At 40.5% G+C, this 21008-nt stretch overlaps 1 protein-coding gene across 1 annotated transcript in view; it reads left to right on the forward strand.

Annotated features, from left to right (window-relative positions):
* The window catches only part of LOC118805087 (diacylglycerol kinase beta), a 123466-nt gene extending 104499 nt beyond the window's left edge, over nucleotides 1-18967 (forward strand). Inside the window, exons 23-26 of the mRNA XM_036565700.1 lie at nucleotides 166-367; nucleotides 13131-13251; nucleotides 14067-14127; nucleotides 15581-18967. Of these exons, the coding sequence (XP_036421593.1) occupies nucleotides 166-367; nucleotides 13131-13251; nucleotides 14067-14127; nucleotides 15581-15679 (483 nt within the window). The 3' untranslated portion in view covers nucleotides 15680-18967. The remainder of the gene's footprint in view (nucleotides 1-165; nucleotides 368-13130; nucleotides 13252-14066; nucleotides 14128-15580) is intronic.
* The last annotated feature ends 2041 nt before the right edge of the window (nucleotides 18968-21008 follow it).

Consider the following 21008-nt stretch of genomic DNA (forward strand, 5'->3'; position numbering starts at 1 on the left):
GATATATTAAGATGAGTTGATTTCCCAATAAAATGATGAGGACAGTAAGTATTCTGCTGTGAAAAAATAGTGTTAAATGTAAAATCCTGGCAATAATTAACAGTGTACCTGTGTATGAGAAAATTGTTCTACTTCATGGAAAGATTGACTCGCCTTTTCTCTCAGTGTGATGGCATCATCCTGGACCTCAGCAGCACATCTCTGGAGGGCATCGCTGTGCTTAATATCCCAAGCATGCATGGCGGATCCAACCTGTGGGGTGAGACCAAAAAGAGACGCAACTACAACCGCATGAGCAAGAAAGTACCAGAGAGGATGCCTGCTAGCACCGTCACTGATGCCAAGGAGCTCAAATTCTGCGTACAAGGTAAGTCACAGGCTGATTCCATTAGCCCACACTTTATGTGAGAGCATATTAGGCTGTCTTATATGAGAGAAGCCTTAGTGCAGCAATTCTCCTAAAATTCTACATGTCCACTGGAATGCATTTGAGGTATGTAAGTTGTTCAGAGGAAAACAGATTTGCAGTTATTTCCAGTATGAAACTGTTGTTTCTTTTCGCTCAGCAGAGTGAAACTTGTCATTTGGGTCTGCTTAATGGGCGCACTATCACTAGCAGCTACTCTGACTCACTTATTGTGAGTAGCACATAGCTCTTCAGCAGCTTTAATGAATGAGGTTAGCTTGTACTCAACTCTCTAGACTCACTGGTGTTTTGAGACTTTCCTTCATTAGTGTTTCAGGCTTAATGAGGGCATGCAGGGCTATTAGCAGTGTTAATCGTCATTTAGGGATCTGGGCCAGAGGCTGGCTGACTGTAACAAGCTACAGCTTCTCTCAACATCACAGATGCTGGTGTCTTCAGCACACTGAGCATCCTCCAGAGACACTGTGGCTGCACAAGCCTCATGACGTCAGCCTTTGGGCCCAGTGTCACCATCCATGCCTTGTAGTTAATGAGGATATGCTATACTGAGATACCATTATCCAAGGACCATGCAAGAACAGCTGGTTCAGGTGAGCTAGCGAGCTAACCTCCAGCACCAAGCCCTCAGCCCTGGAGAACTGCAGCCTTCTGGTTAAGTTCAATTCAGTTTAATTTCAACTCAGATGTATTTATTTAGCACTTTTATAGCACAAAGTAGTTTGAAGTCCAAGCCTCTAATGAGCAAGTCTAGTGCAACAGTGGCAGTGGCAAGGAAAACTTCCCAAGGAGAATGAGGTTTCACACTAGCCTCAGGAGGATGCTGTCCAGCTTCGTCCTCATCACTTTGTTGTTTTTCACTCTTCTGGGACCTGTCTCATGAAGGCAGATTTCGTGCTTAGCCACCTAACTTTGAGCTTAGTTCAGTCTGACCCTGGTCTCATGACAATGGATCATTTTTAGCAGGCTTCATCACCATGGCAAATTATGGTACATGCTCCAAGGCAGGTAAAAGTAACGGTATAGTGAAAAATCAAATGTACACAATTTTCCACATACCCCAGATATAGTCAATCAGCCAAGATGTTGGGTGTCTAATTTTGCTGCTTTAGTGCTCTGGATCTAAGAGGCTAACATTGCTAACAAACGTTAGTTCAATAGACACCCAGAATCCCTAAATACATCCTCTACATCTGCAGCTTCTCTCAACCTGCTTAAACCACCCACAGGTCTTTATTGAGGTTGCATAGATATTTCGTACACACTTTAGGACAGTGCTTGTCAAACGAGACAGTTCAGATATTTCCCTTCAACCTAAGTTACAACACACAGGGACAGAGGAAAAATGTGGACCATGTGGGGGTCAACTGTCCCCCAGACAGTTGTTTTGAGAACACAGTATGACTTATAAAAATGAACAAAACTTCATTGAGTAGCTGAACATGGGGGTGGGGGTGGGGGGGTGCTGCATTCTGATTCCCCCATAGAATCTGCCTCTCCTTCACATTCCCATATGTCACATAGACAGAGACTATAGAATACATTTGCTGTTTCTTTTCTTTCTATTTATAAAGATACATCTACAGTTTACAAAGATTAACAGCTATTTATAAATAGAAACAACAGAATTCATTCACAATCTGTAGCCTCCATTGCCTGTGTGATATGCATGCGCACAAAGAGACAATGAAATTCAGGACAACATCTGCCAAATGTGTTTAGCTACACTGCGATGTTTTGTTTATTTTTACAGTCTGTGTCCTAAACCACCTTGACAAGTCTTTGTGACCTTAGTGAGGACTTGGATGCAGTTTGAGCGTGTTGAGAGACAATTTGGGGATGTATTTACAGAAAAAAAACTTTGGTGACTATTGACTTATAGGGTTTGTCAGCATCATTGGCCTAATTGCTCCAGTGCTAAAATAAAGTAGCAAAATTTGGATGCCCAACATGTCTTGACTGTTCGGCTACACCTGGGGTAAGCAGAAAGTTGTGTACATTTTTTGTACCAAACTGTTCCTTTAAGGTTGGGATTTATTATAAACAACTCATAAATCAATCAGTGCTGAGCTTCTGAACAATAAGGGACAGACTTCTGATAGAGATGGTCTTTTTTGTGTCACTTTGGGACATTTGTGGCACCAGTCACATGAAAAGTATCAGCGAAGGGAACAAATTCTACATAGATATCTAGACTCTAAAGCAGTTACTACTCCAGTAAGCATTAACACAGTTGTCTTTTACCATTATAAATGATGTGCTTCCTACATATTTACATAGATTCCTTTGTCCTTCTCTGAAAAATAAGCCACTTGACTCCTCCTCATATTTCACATGATTGACTGTTCATCATAAACATCACACATTCATGTTCTCACACACAAGCGTTAATCATCGCATATCTGTAGAGTTAACAGAGAAAGCTGTTAACCATCATTGTAAAATGGCTTAACATTGCTTGTATTTATTAGGTTTGGTGAAGCTGAAACTTAGTCAGGAACCCTGTATAAGCTGAACTTGCTTTGATGCATAGTCTGTTGATTAGACTTTGTTTATCTGCAACAAGCAAAGTCTCATTTCTCTTCCTCCTTCATCTCCCCTTCATACTAACTCAGTTCTTCAAGCTGTGTCTCCTTATATATCATCTGAGTGCCCTCACAAGGGCCACAAGACATTAAAATGTTCCTTTAAGAAGCTTTTGGTGCTGAGGTGATGACACAGTAGATGACAGCTGTGACTTGTGTGAGAATGACATCTTAACCTCACATTCCCCCCCCGACACATTCATGTCTCTGAGGAAACTGACACCTCGTCCTCTTTTCATATGAACTCGCACTGGACTTCCTCAATTGCACCCGATATCCTGTTTTCAATTCATCACTGTTCTATTTTCACTTCTCTTTCTCTGTCTGTGTTTTTCTCTCTCCCTCACTCTATGTCTTTCTCGCTGTCTGTCTCTCTCGCTGACTCCATTCCTGTTTTTCTTCAGCTCAGTAGGGCCTGGGGGTCTCCATGGTAACAGGATTCATGTGAGTTCAGCCACTAATGTACAGAGGAGGGGTCGGGGTTGCGGGGGTGCTGCTGCCAGTGGTGTGACTCATATCAGTAATCTTTAACTGCCCTACAGGCAGCAATACTCAATCCAACACATAACGCAGCACGTACCATTACAGGTTGTAGCGCTGCCTTCATGTCTGTCGGCTCATGCGTCCATAAGAGTGTGCCGCCTTCAGCCTCTCAGAAATGCTGTGCTAGCAGAAAACTGTAGCCCTACCACCGTACTAATCATACTGAAATACTAAGAGAAAAGTGCCAGTGTGGCAGACTGATCGAGGTTTGTTTTAGCCACTTACAGCTTTGTACGCAAATGTTTTTGTCTCTTTCATTTATTCTTTGAAGCGATTCAAACCATTTATGACCATAATACCTCTGATATGATACAGCATATTGTAACTTTCCAAAGAAAAACAAGTATCTCGAAAACAGTAACTTTACAGGAGAAGGCAAAAACTTAAGTTAATCTGAGGAGGTTTTATTCCTAATCATTTTGGAGCCTTTTTGTTGGTCCATATATCATGAAATTCTTACACAATGTAAAGAACAGTTTGATGTAGAAAAATATAAATGAATAGAAATGTACAGGGTGTCCCAAAAAAATTGACATCATTTGAGATGTGAATATCTGAGTAACTATGTCCTAGGCAAACAAAATTAAATAGGCTTCATGTTGAACAATACAAGATTTATTTATCAAAATTCGAACAAGAAATTCAGAGGGACGTAGATTTTATAACCGATTTCACAAAGTTTCACAAATGTAATATCTTCCGATGCTGGTGGTCGTCCAGATCCCTTTGCTCAGCGCAGACAGCCTTCCTCTTTGAATTTTTTGTGCTATGTCCAAATCTGCTTTCCCAGGTGCATTTTTATTGAATTTTCTCAAAAATGCACATTGCACACTCTTGTTTGACTGTGTTTGAGGATATTCTAACACACAAAATACCTTTTCATTTCTAGTGAACGCCATTCTTCAACCTGAAAAAAAAATATTTAAAATTAAACTTGGTTAGTTTTTACACATTTTGTTAAAATTTGAGATCATTTGAGGGAGAATTGGCTATGTTATTAGACTACGAAATTATGTCACTTTTTTTGGGACACCCTGTATTTTTGGGGGCAGCGACGACAAATAACATACCCTATATGTTCAAAAGTTTGTAGACACCTGCTCATCCATTGTTTCTTCAAGGGTATTAATAGAATAGTTTTTCCCACTTTGCTGCAGTACCAGTCTCTATTCTTCTAGGAAGGCTTTACATTAGATGTTGGAACATTGCTGTAAGCATTTGATTGCATTCAGTTATAAGAGCATTAGTGAGGTCAGCTACAGATGTAGGATGATTAGTTCTGGATCACAAACGTCACTCCAGCTCATCCCAAAGGTTTTAGACGGTGCTTCATCACTCCAAAGGACACAGTTCCACTGTTCCACAGCCCAATTTATTTTTTAAGATTTATTCTAATGTTATACATTCTGGCAAAAATGCACTTTCTGCCAAGATAAATAGCTTTAAACAATGTTCTTGTCTGCCTAAGACTTTCACACAGTGCTGTATTGGAGAGAGAGGGAGAGAGAAGGCATTGTGTCCCACAGAGTATCTCTTAATTGGCTCTTTCTGTTGACGGGTTGTTTACCGCACTTGTTGCTTGTCTGGGGATGAGATCATGCCTTTAAGTTTCCATTTCACCTTAATGCAATCAGTAAGGTTAGACCTTTCCTTAACAGAGCTCCTAAGGTAGCATTAATTGTCATTAATGACATTCAAGTAAAGCCGCCAATAAGACAAGTGCTGCAAAATTGGATATGCTCTTGATCAGTTTTTCACTTTGCAAACGTCAGAGACCACCCTTCATTCATTTAATTTCCAGTCAGAGCACCCATTAAGTGCAAGTTATTGATTTTTTAATGCCAGATATAAAGAAAAAAGCATCTGTTTAACAGAAAATTACACAGAAGCCTCATGACATCAAACTCTTCAGTATTAATTTTTCCATCTTTTGCCTTTATTACTGTGTCCATTCCTTTTCTTTTTCAAGGAACTGCAGGGGAATTTTTCCACACCTCCCAAGTTCAGTCTTAGAAATGGTTGCATTTCTGCTTCACACAGTCCAAATAATCCCAAATTATCCAAATAAACGCCTTCAGTGATGTTGAGGTCTGGGTGGTCAAGCCATTGTTCTGAGAACACCAGCAGCTTCTTTGTTTGATTTTTTGTCTATTTCCTTTTCTCAGTAATGACTTCTTGACAGCTACACATCCTTTCAGACCCATTGTGTTGAGTTGTCTTCTCACATTTGAAGGATAGACAGAAATACCTGTCCACCCAAGCTTAATTTTCTTCTGTCTCTCTCAGATGAAAACTTTAAGGTCTGTTTGTCCATTTTTTTCTATGTTTTAATATTTCTTATCTCCAGTTTCACATATTTTCTTTTGGCATTCCCCAGTTTCACATGTTTTCCCTTTACTTTGCCCTTCCTTATGCAAGTGGATTATGTAATTTCCTCAGACACATCTCTTGAACTTGTACACAATGGTTGTTTTGACTAGAACTGAATAAATTAAGGGTGGTCAACTTTTCCACAGTACTGTATGTGTATTTATTACCAGTTTGCCACAGGTGCCCCAGTTGTTGGCAATACTGAAGCCTTCACTACACGCAAGACTGTAATTTTTTTATTGATTAAATTAATGCAGTCGTCATATGGCAGGCAGTCTCTCCACTGCCATTGTTTTCTACTTAGGGCACTGTGTGACAGGGTTAAAAAGGGGTGGTGTCACTGGTCTCCTCATCTGGTTCCCACACTCTTTCATATCTCTCTCTCTCTCTCTCTCTCTTTCGCTCTCTCACTCTCTCACTGTTACACAGACACTCACATACATAAATACACACACTTTCCCTCTCTCTTTCCTGCTGTTGTCACCCCACCCTTCCCACAAGAGACCCACCACACTCAGGCTTATGCTAAAGGAATATTTCTGGGCCCAGTGAGACTCATTGTTACTCGTAAACACACACAAACATAGCAGGAACAGTTTGTCTTCTATTTCCTCACTGCTACACATGACACAAATAGAAGCAAACCGCCCAACCCAGAGAGCATTGTGGGAACGTAGTGAGTCACTGGCAGAGTCTCTCCACTAACAGTGGTCTGAGCAGAATTGCTTTCACTTTAAGGAGAGGGTGGCATCTTTAAGAATGTCCCTCATCCCTTAAGAGTTGATATTAATTGAGGATGCTTTTGACCAGAAAGGCACTTTTCCCATGATCTGTGACATCAGGCTTGTGTTTGTGGGCCTGCTTTGTGAGAGGCGCTTTGTTTGTGAATGGCATGGGAAACAGAGGTTGGGGAAGCAGCGAATGGTTGGGCAAGCAGGGAGCACGTGAACAGAGTGTGCTAGTAGAGAGTGAATGAGGAGGGATCATGTGAATGAAGTTCTGAATGCTTAAACTTCACTCTTGAAAATAGACGTTCTTAAATGGTTCTTGGCTTGGACGTAAAGTTCTATAAAACTCCTTTAACCTTTACATTATGCGGTGGCTCTTTCAACTTTAAAGAGGTTCTGTACACACATACTCACATCCCACTTATAAAAGAACCACCCATTGAAAGGTTCTTAAGGGAACAAAATGTCATTGCTGCAAAAATCCTTTTTGCTGCCTTTATTTTTAAGAGTGCAGGTGTGTTAATGTAGTTGGCATGAACAGACATTCTGGCTAAAGGCCTACATAATATACACAGTCATATGCAAAAGTTTGGGCACTTTTTCTAAGGGAAAATAAGTTAATACATCCTCTACAAAGAACACACTTCTGTACAATCCACATTTACTGTTTATTTGCTGAATTTATCATACTGGAAAAAAATAATTAGGCATATAAAGTGGCCTGTGCAAAAGTTATGGCACATTTTATATTTTTCAAATATGATGAGCTTTTCACTTAGAAAATCAAAAAAACATGTAATTTGACTGGTGGTGTTTTCATACAACTGTGTGCAAGTGAGCTCTCTGACAAGTCCCAGAATATTTTGTGGTGTGTTGTGGGCACTCTGACCAATATTAGACATTTCAGATGAGTGTTTTGTGAGGGTTTTGATGGATCAAATTGGATTCACATGATCCACCAAATGGGAACAACTTTGGTAAAAATATTGGCCAAATGCATTAGTCTTATCATTAGGAAAACATGAGTTCAAACCCTGGTGATAGCCGAGAGTTCACAAAAGCATAGCTGGTCTTGCCCTCTCTGGGTGGATAGGATGGCCCTCCTTCTAGCCAATGCAGGCATCTCTTAGCTGATGTAATGTAATTAGCAGTGTTCTCCAAGCATGTTGACAGGGTCTAGTGATTCTGCATCAGCAGCATTTCATAAAGATGTGTTAGCTGGCTTCACATGAATCAGGCAAGTCATTAAAAACATATTCATATACCATATTTATAGTGGCAGCCTGGCAATGAGCAAAAGCTACTTTAGGTACTTATGTGATAACAGAACATCAAAGTTTCCATATTTCAACAAATGTAGCTCTATGTTTGTGTTTTGTTTTGTGTTCATATCACACAGTCCTAGTGTTCTGCAAGAATGAAATTGGCATCCTAATGTGAAACAATGAACTTTTGCACATACAACCTACCACTAGTTGTTTATTTCCCTCTCACTGCCTGAGCCACTCTCTCCTCCTCTGCTGTCACTGGGCTCCGTAAACATGTGAGGTTGTGGAAGAGAGGCGGCTCTGGGGCTCTGTCCTAATGCCAAGTTATGGGCCGCCCCCGCACCTCCACCATGGCTCCTCCACCCTGGCCAGTTCCTCCTGACCATCTGCCATTGCTGTGAGCAGCCCAAGACACGAAGAGCAGAGCTGAGAGATGAGGGAGTCGGAAGCACAATAAATACCTCCTCACCTCGCTTGCATGTCATAGAGCCCTCCCACTGGCTGAACACTAAGATTATGACCATTTGGGACAAGCATAGGAAAAAGCATGGCTTTGTGAAGGCCATTATCTTCTTAAACTGCAGCATTGGTCCTGTTGTCGGGAGATCACGTTCAATATCTGGCAATGTCACAGCCATCCTTAGCCAGGATTCTATGAGAGCATGCGTTAACTACTAAGGCTTCATTAAATGGACATAAAATATGATGTGTGATAAAGTTGTTGGATACTGCAATGACAGTATGAAGAGTGATAAATTGTGATTCAAATATACAATTTCAGCATTCATCTGACTACATGTCTAGCGAGTACAGTCCCTACACCCAAAACCTTTTTCTAGTTCATTGAGCAATAGATGACAAAAATGACTATAAACTACATATCCTAGTTGCATTTTGCTGCTGCGTTGTGAAAAAAGAGCATCGCTGTAACCACTAATTAAATCAAATAGCAAAAATTTGGGTTTGCTTTGTATGTTGGCTAGTGTAGTGGATAAGACACTCATCCTGCAAAGAGGACACTAGGATTCAGTTCCTTCTCAGGGATGTTAGTGCTCTAATGTTGGCCATGGCTTCTGACACAACATTCCTTCCAATATAATTACATCACTCTGGCGCAGTGCACATGTAATTTGATCTGTTATCACAGCCCTATTCAATGTATTGAAAAAAATGTGATTATTCTAATTATACAGCCCTAGAAACTAATTTTAATATAATCAGAACTGTATATGAACTACTACTTTAGATTTCGTTATAAATTATAATATCACTCTTTATATTTCATGCTTTCTATTTCTATAATATATTTTAATGTGGCAAACAATTCCCTCTCAGATAGCGGTACTTTTTAGGGACCACTTTTACAAAACATGCTTCGTAGAGCTGAACTAAATAGGCCCGCAATTACCAGTGTGCCTTGGAGCTGGTGCTGTTAGCTGATGTCTCTCGCCTGCCTCTGTGCTTTCTTATTGGAGCCTTTGTGCATCTCTATCTTTTGATATTTCTGCAAAAGTCAGTACTGCACTGTTGGTACAGCTGACCCAAGATCAGTGTTTAAACGTCTTGCAATAATTTAGTTTGATGTTTGGTTAAGCTGGTCCGAGCTTGGTGCAAGCACGCCAGTTCAATATGGGCAGGATTTGCTATCCTCCCTAGAATGTATTCTGCTGAGGTTATGTAAGACGACGTTTGTGAGCTATTCTTAGCACAGCCTTTCTGTGATGCACGGCCTGGAATAAAAAAGAGCAGATCTGATGAAGCTGGATGCGTGTGTGATGTGATGAAAGGAAAAAGAGCACAAGTTTGATAGTAGTGTTTGTCTACTAATGACTGTGTTATTGGTCTAGAATTTAATATACTGTTTTGTCATGTATCATATTGTGTCATTATCTACTCACATAAAATTAAATTACTACGTGGCAGATTAAAACTGTGACTAAAACACTAGTGATAAGGTTTTTTGCATTTTTATTAGTCTAGTTGTATTCCTTGGGGCAAAATAAACCATTCATGGTTTATTTTAATGTTCGAAAAATAAATATTTGACAAGGAAACGTGTCTCATTGTTATTTGCTAGCTATAATGTGTCATGGGATTATCATATTATGAAGCTATTATGAGAATATGATTCATATTATGCCCTAAGTGTAATGTTGCATACTTATTATTGAGCTGTTATAAGAAGCCTTATTGGTGGCTGTCTCAATGAGCTCTCTCGCACAGTGGTGCATAGTATCACTGCCGAGACTCTAGTCTGGCCTCTTTAATGGGACACTTTTGTGCTAATGGCTCTCAATCCTATTAGTACTTCTGGGAAAATCCCAAAGATGCAAAGTGCTGGCGGTGCATCAGTTTCAGAACAAAACCTTTGACATGCAGGTACGTACTAGTGTCATCTGATGGGAGGGCTGAAGATATGGGCTGCTCCATTAGGCTTATCGCCCTTTCCCACCGGAGTGTTGGGATGTGTTTGCATTTCAGATTAGCTTTACCCGTGTGGCCAATCTGTGGGGGAGGGTCACAAGGGCATGTCACCCCAGGCAAGGGCAGCCCAGTCCTACTAGTCCTAAATGTTCTATATTCACAACACTCAATGAATCCTTTAGTAACTACTGCTGTAATTTTTAATAAGGCATTGTTGCAAATTACTGTGTATCTCAGAGGAAAACAAAAGAAAGAGACTAAAATGGCTGCTTGCAGTTTTTATGACACTCTTACAAATACTGTAAATTCTTAAAAGCTTAAAAGCACATGCATGTATGTACAAACATACCTGTCTTTTGTCGTTATAACATCCGAGTTGCTCTGGTTATTATATAAATGAAAGTAGAAGTAGGCGGATTCAGCTTGTGCTTGGCACAATTTAACAGTTGGTTATGTTCACTCAAAGGACTTGCTGTGTTATATGTGCCATGAAATTCGCTTTTTGAAATATTTAATGACTCAACAATGACTCACTAACTTACTTAACCCATCAATGCAATATTCAAGGCTGCATTCATCAGTTCAGAACACAGTATCATTTCACATGAAAACCAAAAGCCCAGCTTTAGCTTTCAATATGCAGTGAGGAAGATGGATCTGTATGCAGGAATTCTAATTGTTTGGAATACTGTAGGAAGACTCTTGGTTGGCACAAGCAAAATGTGCGTTTTTTGAGGTTTTTATTGAAACCCAGCATATTTGTGTTTTTGGTCATAATATCAGAAATGGGCTTGACTTTACTATTGCCTTATCCTTAAAACTGACATTATTTACCTTGTTAGTTCATGTCTTTGGTCATATTTAGCATGATTCATCACATCATATATTTTAAATGGCTAAATTCTAGTTTTCCTGTAATCTTTCATCAAAATGATATGACTTTTACCTGTCTCTAAAACATTGTCTGATTTTTGGCTCCTTCACTGTACGCCAGTGAGTGGGGAAAAGTAATATTAACTAATAATATGTTAAGGTCATGTTTCACTGTCCACTCCCTCTACCCCCACGTTGCATCAAGTAAAAATGCTCAGCTGGTTCTTCCAAATTTCTGCATGATTTGAATATTTAGATGTTTTATTTTACCATTATCAACATTACACAGAAAAACTCAGAAGACACATGTATGTTTGCCGGTCACTTTAGGTGGTAAATGAAATGGCTATATTTGTGTTGAAGACTTTGTGACCCCTGGTTCCCTCCACCACCACTGTAAAATAAGGTTTCATTACAATAAACCATTTCACATTAAACCAGTCTGAAGGACTTTGTTTTTTTACATCTCAACAATTAAATTTAAGGAAAGAATTCCTCTTTGAGCACAGACTATTTCGTGAGATCCATCATGGATGTAGTGTCACACTGTATACTGTGAAACTGCGACTTAGAACAAAAAATTGAAAATTTATTAAAAAGAAAAACTTAATTTTTAGTGGGCTTTTCTAATTATAGCCACTTGCTGTAACCCAAAACCAAACCAGCACAGGCAAAATCCTGCCTGGTCAGCATGGAACATCTCTGGAGCGTTTTGACCCTTCTGTCATACAGTCCAGACTTGCATCACTACCCTTGCGTGAGCCATCATCTCTCCACAGTGTCCAGAAAAAGCCAGGCAATAGCTTCCTGTTTGCTCACGAAAACATATCTGTCTTGTGTCAGGTGACAGGGTGCGATTATTATTTTTATACACAGTGTTTACACTGTGGCACAGAGCCTAGAGTTTCATTCAGACATGTGAACCATGTCAGAATTGAGTGGAGGGTTTGTTTGTTTGGTTTCCTTTTTTGAATAAATTAGTCCTTTTTTGGCTTTTATTGGAATAAAATAGCCTTGAATTTTACAGCTTGTCTTGAATCAACAGAGTTGCCCAACAGTTGTTTGGATGGTTGAGATAAGAGATCATTCTGCTGGCTGTGTGGAGTAGATGAGACACAGTGGGGAACATGTAACCATATGTGTGTGAGGTTTGTGCTAATCAGCTGAGCAACCACTGAGCAGTGAGAGTATACACTGATTAGCAGGGAATGTAGGTCAGGTTTTTAAAAGGGACATGAGAGAGAAAGAATGAGAGAGAGAAACATGCTTGACTTGGCGAGTTGGTTGGCCAATGGATTCTCCTCACCCAGAGAAGCCAATCACTGGTCTACATCTGTGTCATGCTCAATCATACTGTTGTTAAGTACTTCACAACTGTACAGGTATATGACATCAATGCATTTGCACTTTATTGTTTCCACAACAGAGCCTATCTGCCTTTCCTCACAGTTTGACCGTTTGAGCTAAACAGTGCCATGTTACAGTTATTCCACTTGCACTGACTGTAATAATGGCTTTTTTAACTAGTTTATTGCTCAAGACTTTACACATTAACACTATTGCCAGTGTATTGCCACATGAAATGTCTGACAAATCTTACTGAGTACAAGCATGGTATTATTAGAGCCTGGGAGACTTTATAACTCGTGCCTGCTTGCTTGCGTCTGTATGTGCGTGACTGTGTGAGAGAGAGAGAGTTAATGAGTGTGTGTAAAGAGATTAAACAGTGCTTTACAAGCGTGTACTAGAGCTTAGCCATGTCTTATGCTTAGCTGCTGACCTTAAGACCTCTCTTGCTTCTATCCAGCTCTTTAAATCTATGTTTCTGTTTGTAAATTCCATCTTTAACAGATTTTTTTGCCTTAGCCAGCACATGCCAGCTATCTCATCTGTCTCTCTCTTTTTTTCTGACCAGACCTGAGTGACCAGCTCCTAGAAGTGGTGGGCTTAGAAGGGGCCATAGAGATGGGCCAGATCTACACAGGCCTGAAGAGTGCTGGTCGACGTCTTGCCCAGTGTGCCAGCGTCACTATCAGGTCAGTGTGAAACACTCACGCTAACAAACACTCTGACCGCAAGGTCAACCTCTGTCCAGCTCACAAACCCAACTCTGCTCTCCTGCTGTCTCCGTGGGCCTGTCTGTGTGCTCACTCAGCCGGACAGAAGTGTCCCTTGCCCTCTTTCACATCCATGATGACACAACAGCAGGCCTCCTTCTGCTAAGAACTTCAGCCAACACCTCAGACCTTTAACCTTCCACCACTTCACTCACGTCCCCCCAGCAGCCAGGCCTGATGAATAATAATGTCTGTAACATGTCTGAGCACACACTGCCTGCTTATGCTAATTTGCCAACCGAGTAAAGTGCCTCACAGTCATTGCAAGCCTAAGGCATGAGTTCACAAGTTTCGGTAGCTTTCACCTTCCTTGCTACATTAAGCATTCATAATGATCTTAAGAGTTAGTGCCACACTGAGATGAGAGGGAGGCTCCTAGGCCACCCCATTCCCCACCCACCTCACCTGCCTTCCACCTAATACTTTCCAAAAGCTGAATTAAAAGGCTATTCATCATTTGCATTCTCCCATACGGTGTTGCTTTAATTTGGAGTGGCGCAGCTGAAAAGACTAAACTAACTTTGTGGAAGAGTGTGTATGTATGGGGGCACAGGGTGCTGAATCGAGTATGTGTGTTGAGTTTAGAGAGAGTGGGGCCCACTGTGGGAAAGCACTCGTGGGAACAAAGAAAGCAGTGTGTAGAATCATCCAGCAACGGTGTTAGAGAGGAGCCTCATGCCCATGTGCTGCCTGCAACCTGACCCCAACACTCTCTCTCTCTCTCTCTCACTCAGGACATCCAGACTGCTGCCTATGCAGATTGATGGGGAGCCATGGATGCAGCCTCCATGCACGGTGAGGTCACTTTGGGTTCCATTCAGTGTTTCTTGCTAATTTACATGTTTATGTGTGACCAAACGTGAGCACACTGCTCTTTTTACAAACCACAGTGCACTATAGTCTTTCAGTTCCTGAGGCCACAAAGATGGCCTTCTCTATGCTGATAGCATCCTCACAGCATGATAAACATTACTGAAAGTAACAAATACTGTTTAACATATTAATATTTACAGTCCTGTGCAAAAGTCAGAGACCAGCTTTCACTTTCTAATTTCCAGTCAAAATGACCATTAAATACAAGTTTTTCAAATTTTCAGGAGATATTTCTGAAGAGATTAGATAGATCATGGGGAAGTCAAAGGAAAATAATTGAATAATTGGGAATTCAAAAAACATGATATGTATAAAATGGGACTCCTAACAACAGTGAAAGACCTGGTAAACCACCAAAAAGTGTCACCAGCAAATGCACAGTACTTACAGTTTTCATATTTGAGAGAGAGGAGAAAATCAACAGGTGTTTCTGTCCATCCTTCCACTGTGAGACGACAACTCAACACTATGAGTCTGAAAAGATGTGTAGCTGTCAAGAAGCCAGAAGTCCAGACCTTAACATCACTGACTGTGTTTGGGATTATTTGGATTGTGAGAAGCAGCAAATACAACCAACTTCTAAGACTGAATTTTGGAGTTGTGGAAAAATATCGCTGCAGATTTCTTAGAAAAAACGAAAGCTAGTCTCCCAAAAAGAATGGAAGCCGTAATAAAGGAAAAGTGTGGAGATACTAAATACTATGTGTTTTCTGCTTTTTCCTGGCACTGAAAAATGAACAACTTGTATTTAATAGCTGTGTTGACTGGAAATTAAATCAGTGAAAGCATGATCTCTGACTTTTGCACTGTACTCTAAGGTGTTTCTTCAAAATGTAAAGTCCAGCACCCTATAACAGTGGGTCTTTGTCCGTACATGCCCTAAGCCCACTCCTCTCATGCCTCTCTTTTCTGCAAAGCCAGTCATCTCAGCCAGGCAAGCTTCCTGTTAATTAAAACATTGTCATGTCACACCCCACCACTGACTGATTATGTCATTAAAGAGAGGGGAACATGCATAGAGGGGTCTAGCACAGAGCCCCTGCTAAATATATACGACTGTGAAGAGTTCTTAGTCTCCTCTCATTTGCCCAGCAGCTCAAAGATAAACCCCAATGTCAATGTTCATGTTATTTTGGTTTCAAAGCCAGCTTTCTCATATTATCAGACTTAAGTATAGTTAACTAGACATGTATAATAAGAACTGTCAGCATATTGGCTAAATATGATGTGGAATGGTGTGGACAAAGTGGTGAGCTAATGCAGTGAGAGGGGTAACTGCTCTCACCTTGTAAAATGCTATGAAGAACCTGTTTATTCATTATACAGGCCTGCACATGTGCTGATGTCCTGACTTTTTTCTTTGTGCTGCCAACAGATACGAATTACACACAAGAATCAGGTGCCCATGCTGCTGGGACCTCCACAGAAAACACCCTTCTTCTTCCTCAAAAAGCGCAACAGAAGTCGGGACTAGACCAATCACCCCCCCTGCCACAAACACACACAAAACATATCTTCACCATCCTCAGCCCTGCTATCTGCTCAGGGTGGTGGAGATGGATATCTGGCTGGACAACTAGTACAAAAGTCCAATTCTTTGGTGACTTACGGATGGGGAAAAAAAACTTTTAACTCTATCTTGCATGGACAAAGGACTCCAACTTCCATAGTAGCCTAACATTCAGAGGCTGCAGTGACTGAATGAACCAACTCAGTGTCTTGACCAGTTCCTGTGTATTTAAATCTCTCTGATATTCCTATCACAGGCTCTGCAGCCTGTAAGCTATGTCCCATTCCTACCAGGACACCCCACCAGTAGGCCACTGCCTTTGTATCACACTTTGGCCTCTCACTTCTCATGAGTAGGTTCATCAGATGATACTGACTGAGAAGCAGAGGGGATGATATAGGAAGGAGCTGAGAAAGAATAAACTACAGTGCTCAGGAACATCATCAAAAATGTCACCAAAGTAAGGTGAAAATGGGACAGAGAGTGCTACATTCAGGGTAGACAGCCAGAGAAAGAAAGTCACCCTGTCATGAAATTGTCCTCAAAGTGGGAGCGGGTGGTGCACACTGAGACGTCACTGGGCCCAAGCTTGGCCTGGCAGGACCAGGGAACAAACTATCCTTCTGAAGGAGTCTGCTGAATAATAGATCAGTGCATGCAAAGCACTCACTCCAGTGCCTCTCCAAGGCCCCACAACACACCACCACTTAAAGAGACGAAACAGCAAGCTCATCTATTATAAAGTGGGTTGTTTATGGCCAGTGGGCTGGTGGGGGTAGGTAGGCTTGGGCTTACAAGCTGAGAGATGCACACCTCCAGCCCTACTGTTTGCTTCTAGCTTATCTGGTGTCCGCCCTCAGGCTGATGTCCATGGGTTACTAGTGTCAGTTTTGTAAAACGACACAGATGGCTAGTGGCTTGGGTTGCTCTTAGTATGCCAGACACAGTTAAGAGAATAAACTAAGAAGGTGCCAACTGAAGTAATTACTTACATTATATGTATGTATGTGTAAACGTAACTACCAATTTCAAGCAGTATCTTTCCTATGAAATGCTTTTCCTAATTATAGCATGAAAATATCAGATCCTAAGTTTGAGTCCAAAGGCAAAGAGTTTTGAAAACCCCTAACTGGTCAATGCAGGGAAAAGAATCTACGTTGCCGTGTATATATTCTGAGGGGCGGGCACCATATGCTGTGAAGTAAACATTTTTTTAACCTTTCTAATGTAGCCCTTGGAGATGATATCATTGTTAGACTAAAGATGCCTACCATCATGTATATAAATACACAGTAGTTGTATATTCTGAGAGGCTTCTTGTGTGCATACATATGAATGTGTTTGATAACTTGCAGAGAATTGTAATATAGCATCAGAGACTGGCAATCTTATCTAATAAGTGACATGAATGGCAGATATAAGCAAATGTCACCAGTAGAGATCAGCACTCTGTGATCATCAGATACATTGGCAGTGTGCTGCATTCAGAACGGAGATGGTAGAACCACTGCACCCTGGTTTGAAATTATATAACGTTCACTGTTTTACAGATCTGGGTTTAGGTTTATTTTTCAGCTTGAGATAATTTAACTTCAGATTTGAACTTTTCAAGGTCAACTATGATTGTACAGTGGAGGCTAACTCTCCTTAAAGCACGCAGAACACAATTCTCTTAATGGGGCAGGCTGGTGTGCTCTGCCTCTGGTTCCCTTTAAAGAACACTGAACCGCAAATGCTGTATCAAGGTCCTATAAAGCGCAAATCTGTCTAGATGACCACAGGATCTGACATTTGTACATTGCATTGGTCACCTCCTGTCAATCAGTCACATGTTAATGAATTTCACTAGGTTTCTGTGGTCATCAGACAGTTATCTTTTATGGCTCTTTGGTACTTCTTGACAGGCGGTTTGGTTAAAAGAGTGCATGTTTACAATTTCTTTTCATTTTACAGTTTAGACTGATTTTAAACAGTTGTGTATATATAGATATTTGTTTATATTTTATCTAAAGTTATACCACCGCATGCCTGCTGAAGCAAAGAAGACAAAGGTGTCTGCTTGAAGAGAGACCATGCTGATTGTTGCAACCCTACCAGTTTCTCCACATCATATTTCTGGACCTTATCTAACTTTTGCTTAATGGTCATAGCCCGCTGTATTTATTCGTTGTATTTTTCTCATAATATAGGTTCGTAGCATGTTCATAGTAAAAGTACCTCTGTGGCTGTTCTTTGTTAAGTACTCTGTAGAGAACGGTTTGGCACTAAGATAAATGTATCAACAGGGAACTGAAGTATGTCTCTGGCATTCTACCCACAGGAAATGTCATCCGTGATATATTCCATTGTCACCTTCTCTGTTGTTTCTGTCAATGTAAATGACTGATGGCCTTAAACAACAAATACAGAATAGCATTTTGCCTGGAGCAGCACACATGCAATACAAACTGAGAAGTCAACCAAAAAAAGGAAGCAAAATAAGTGGAAATCTTATAACTCTTCTACTGTGTTGCACAAATAGGTATTTGTTGCCATTAGCCTCATCATCCCAGCCTTCTCTGTATAGAAGGAGCAGGATAGCCATCGTCACCCTCTGTGCAGGACCTGACAATATTGACACATCGTCAAAAGTTAACTATCACTTTATGTGTGCAAAAATTTCTCTTGCGAATCTTCATTTATCAAGGTTTAATACTACTGTCTTATGTCTCTCCATACCAGAAAATGATGCGATATAATCTCAAAAAACATGCTGCTTCTTTGCTCATATCTTAGGACCCAGAGGAAACTGAATTTCTGGACAACGTGGTCTTTTAACAGTGACGGTGAAATATCCGTATCAATAAATAATCTCTTTTCTTTTCTGCATTGCTCTGATTTTGACCTTGCCTGTAAATCAGACAGAGGTGGCATGGTTTAGCCCAATGTAGCCCTATTCTTAGCTGAGGCAGATAAACAGTATTAAATGACACAGATGCAGTAAAGCCCATGTCATCCCTCAGTGTGATATTCTACATGTATGTGTAAGCCCATGTTGAGTTAATGTGGTTTGTAGCACTCCATCTGTGTGTCAACAAGGGTCAAGGGCACAGTGCAAAACCCTGTGGACTGAGCTCCCACTAAAGAGGAAGGATTGATTGCCCCTTCTCCTGACCCTCTTATCCTCTGTCCTCCCCATTGCTATCGTTAGTTGTAGGCATCCATGTTGATGGACAAAAGATTTATTGAATAAAAGGAGAGGTTGAGAACTGACTATGGTGTTGTTGATTAGAGGGGGACTGCTGAAATGCACTTATCCAATAATGGCACCCATCCATTACTGGTTTCATCCTCTATTTAACCTGATTGAATTTCAATTTAATCACACAAGTCACTGCTTTTATGCTGATGATGTGAGTCCCTGTTGGGGAATTCTTTGTGTCATTTTGCTCCGAGTTTAGTGTTGTTATATTGGGTCATACAAAGGCTCCAGTATTTGTGTTGATACAGGTGCCTCCTGCCAAAGTCAAGGTACTCTGCTTGGTTACTTCATTCATTTCCTTTTGAATTTATGTTTTTACTGTTAGCCAAAATCTGAAATTGGAAGCATATAATTGTCAGAAATGTCCTTGCCTGCTGTAGCACTAACAATACTCTTCACTGGATCATCACCCTCCACCAAACTCAGCTGTCCTGCTCTGGGAGTTTCTGTGGTCTCCAGATGCATGGCTGAGCTGTTATTGCCCCTAGACACTTCCATTTCACAATAACAGCACTTACAGATGTAGCAGGGCAGAAATTTTATGGACTGACTTGTGGCGTCCTATGACAGTGCCATGTGTGGTCACTGAGCTCTTCAGTACATTCCACTGCCAGTGATTTTCAATTAAGATTGCTTGGTAATGCTTGATTTTGTACACCTGTTAGCAGTGGGTATGGCTGAAAAACTTGAACTCAGTAATTAGAATGGGTGTCCACATACTTTTGGCCATATAGTGTATATTTTCTAGCACCCCAACTCTATATTGTGGTATATATCATTTTGACACATTTTAATAATCTTCGTAAATATCACGTGAACCTCTACTCTTTACTGTGATGTGAATTTTTTTTTAAAAAGTCTCAGTACATGTGTTCTCTGAATTTGCCTAAGTGCAAATTTGTAAAGAAATTTTTCAAATCAATGAATCCATCTGGCTAAAAAGTGATGTTTAGCACTTTAACATATTAACTTTAGTCTTTTTGGTCACATGGGACTGAATTTTTACAAGAACTTTAGAAAATCCATTTGATTGTGAATGAAAGCATAGAAATTACATGTAATACAAAAATGAATAATCAAATTGGTACCATTAGGTGTTCATTCAAGGTATAACTACACAAAATTTTACCGCTTTAGAGCAATCAGAACAAGTTCTGTGACTTTCTCACGTATCATAATTTTAGTTGGACATAAATGGTTTCAATGACGTTTTATGTGACTCTTTGTTTATATAACATTATAAGACACCTAGGCAACTTACTAATGGTAGCACATTGATCCTTTATATGAAACATATGCTAACAGGCATAAATCAACCTGAATAAAAGAATTATATCATGTTTACTAGAAGCAAAATTTCTAATGCACACGTCCTTCTACATCGCAACTGTTTTTTTGTCACTGTGCCCTTTGTTCTGTGTGCTTGCCAAAACAGCCTTTCAAGCACTGAGGTGCTGATTATACAACAAGAAGCTCCACACAGAGGCGAAGGCTGGGCATCTTGGGCATGCAGAGATAATGAGGGAGGAATTATCTCTTTATGGACTATTAATAGTCTGCAAGTCACATCTCGTCTCTCCTTGGGAGACTACCAATGGCCTAAAGCTGTGACTTCCCTCATTCCGCTTTCATCCACTGGCTGTATCCGACATATTTCACACCAAGGTTTTCAGAGATGCCATTTAGTTCTGCTTCTTATCGTAGATCATTTTCTGTGGGTCTGTAGGGGTTTAGCATATTGAAGCAAGAGCTGTGACACTGTAATAGCTTTTGGGCTTTATAGCACATTTGTGACCATTCAACAGATGTGCTGGAATTCCTCTCTGGTTGTGCTGCAGTATGATCAGTGATGTCTCTCACCTCACTAGTTCTAGTGCTGAAGTTTTGCTTTACCCACCTATTCTAAGACACACATGAGTGTGCAGAAGAAAGGAGAAAAATATTCTTAGGCTAGTTCCTATGCAGCTCAGTGGTCTTTCACTGACCTCTTTGAATTGTGTTTGTAAAAGACGTAACCTTCATTCCACAAGCGATGTGCCGCAGTGACACTGT

Source organism: Colossoma macropomum, unplaced genomic scaffold (assembly GCF_904425465.1).
Source record: "Colossoma macropomum unplaced genomic scaffold, Colossoma_macropomum, whole genome shotgun sequence".
Lineage (NCBI taxonomy): Eukaryota > Metazoa > Chordata > Actinopteri > Characiformes > Serrasalmidae > Colossoma > Colossoma macropomum.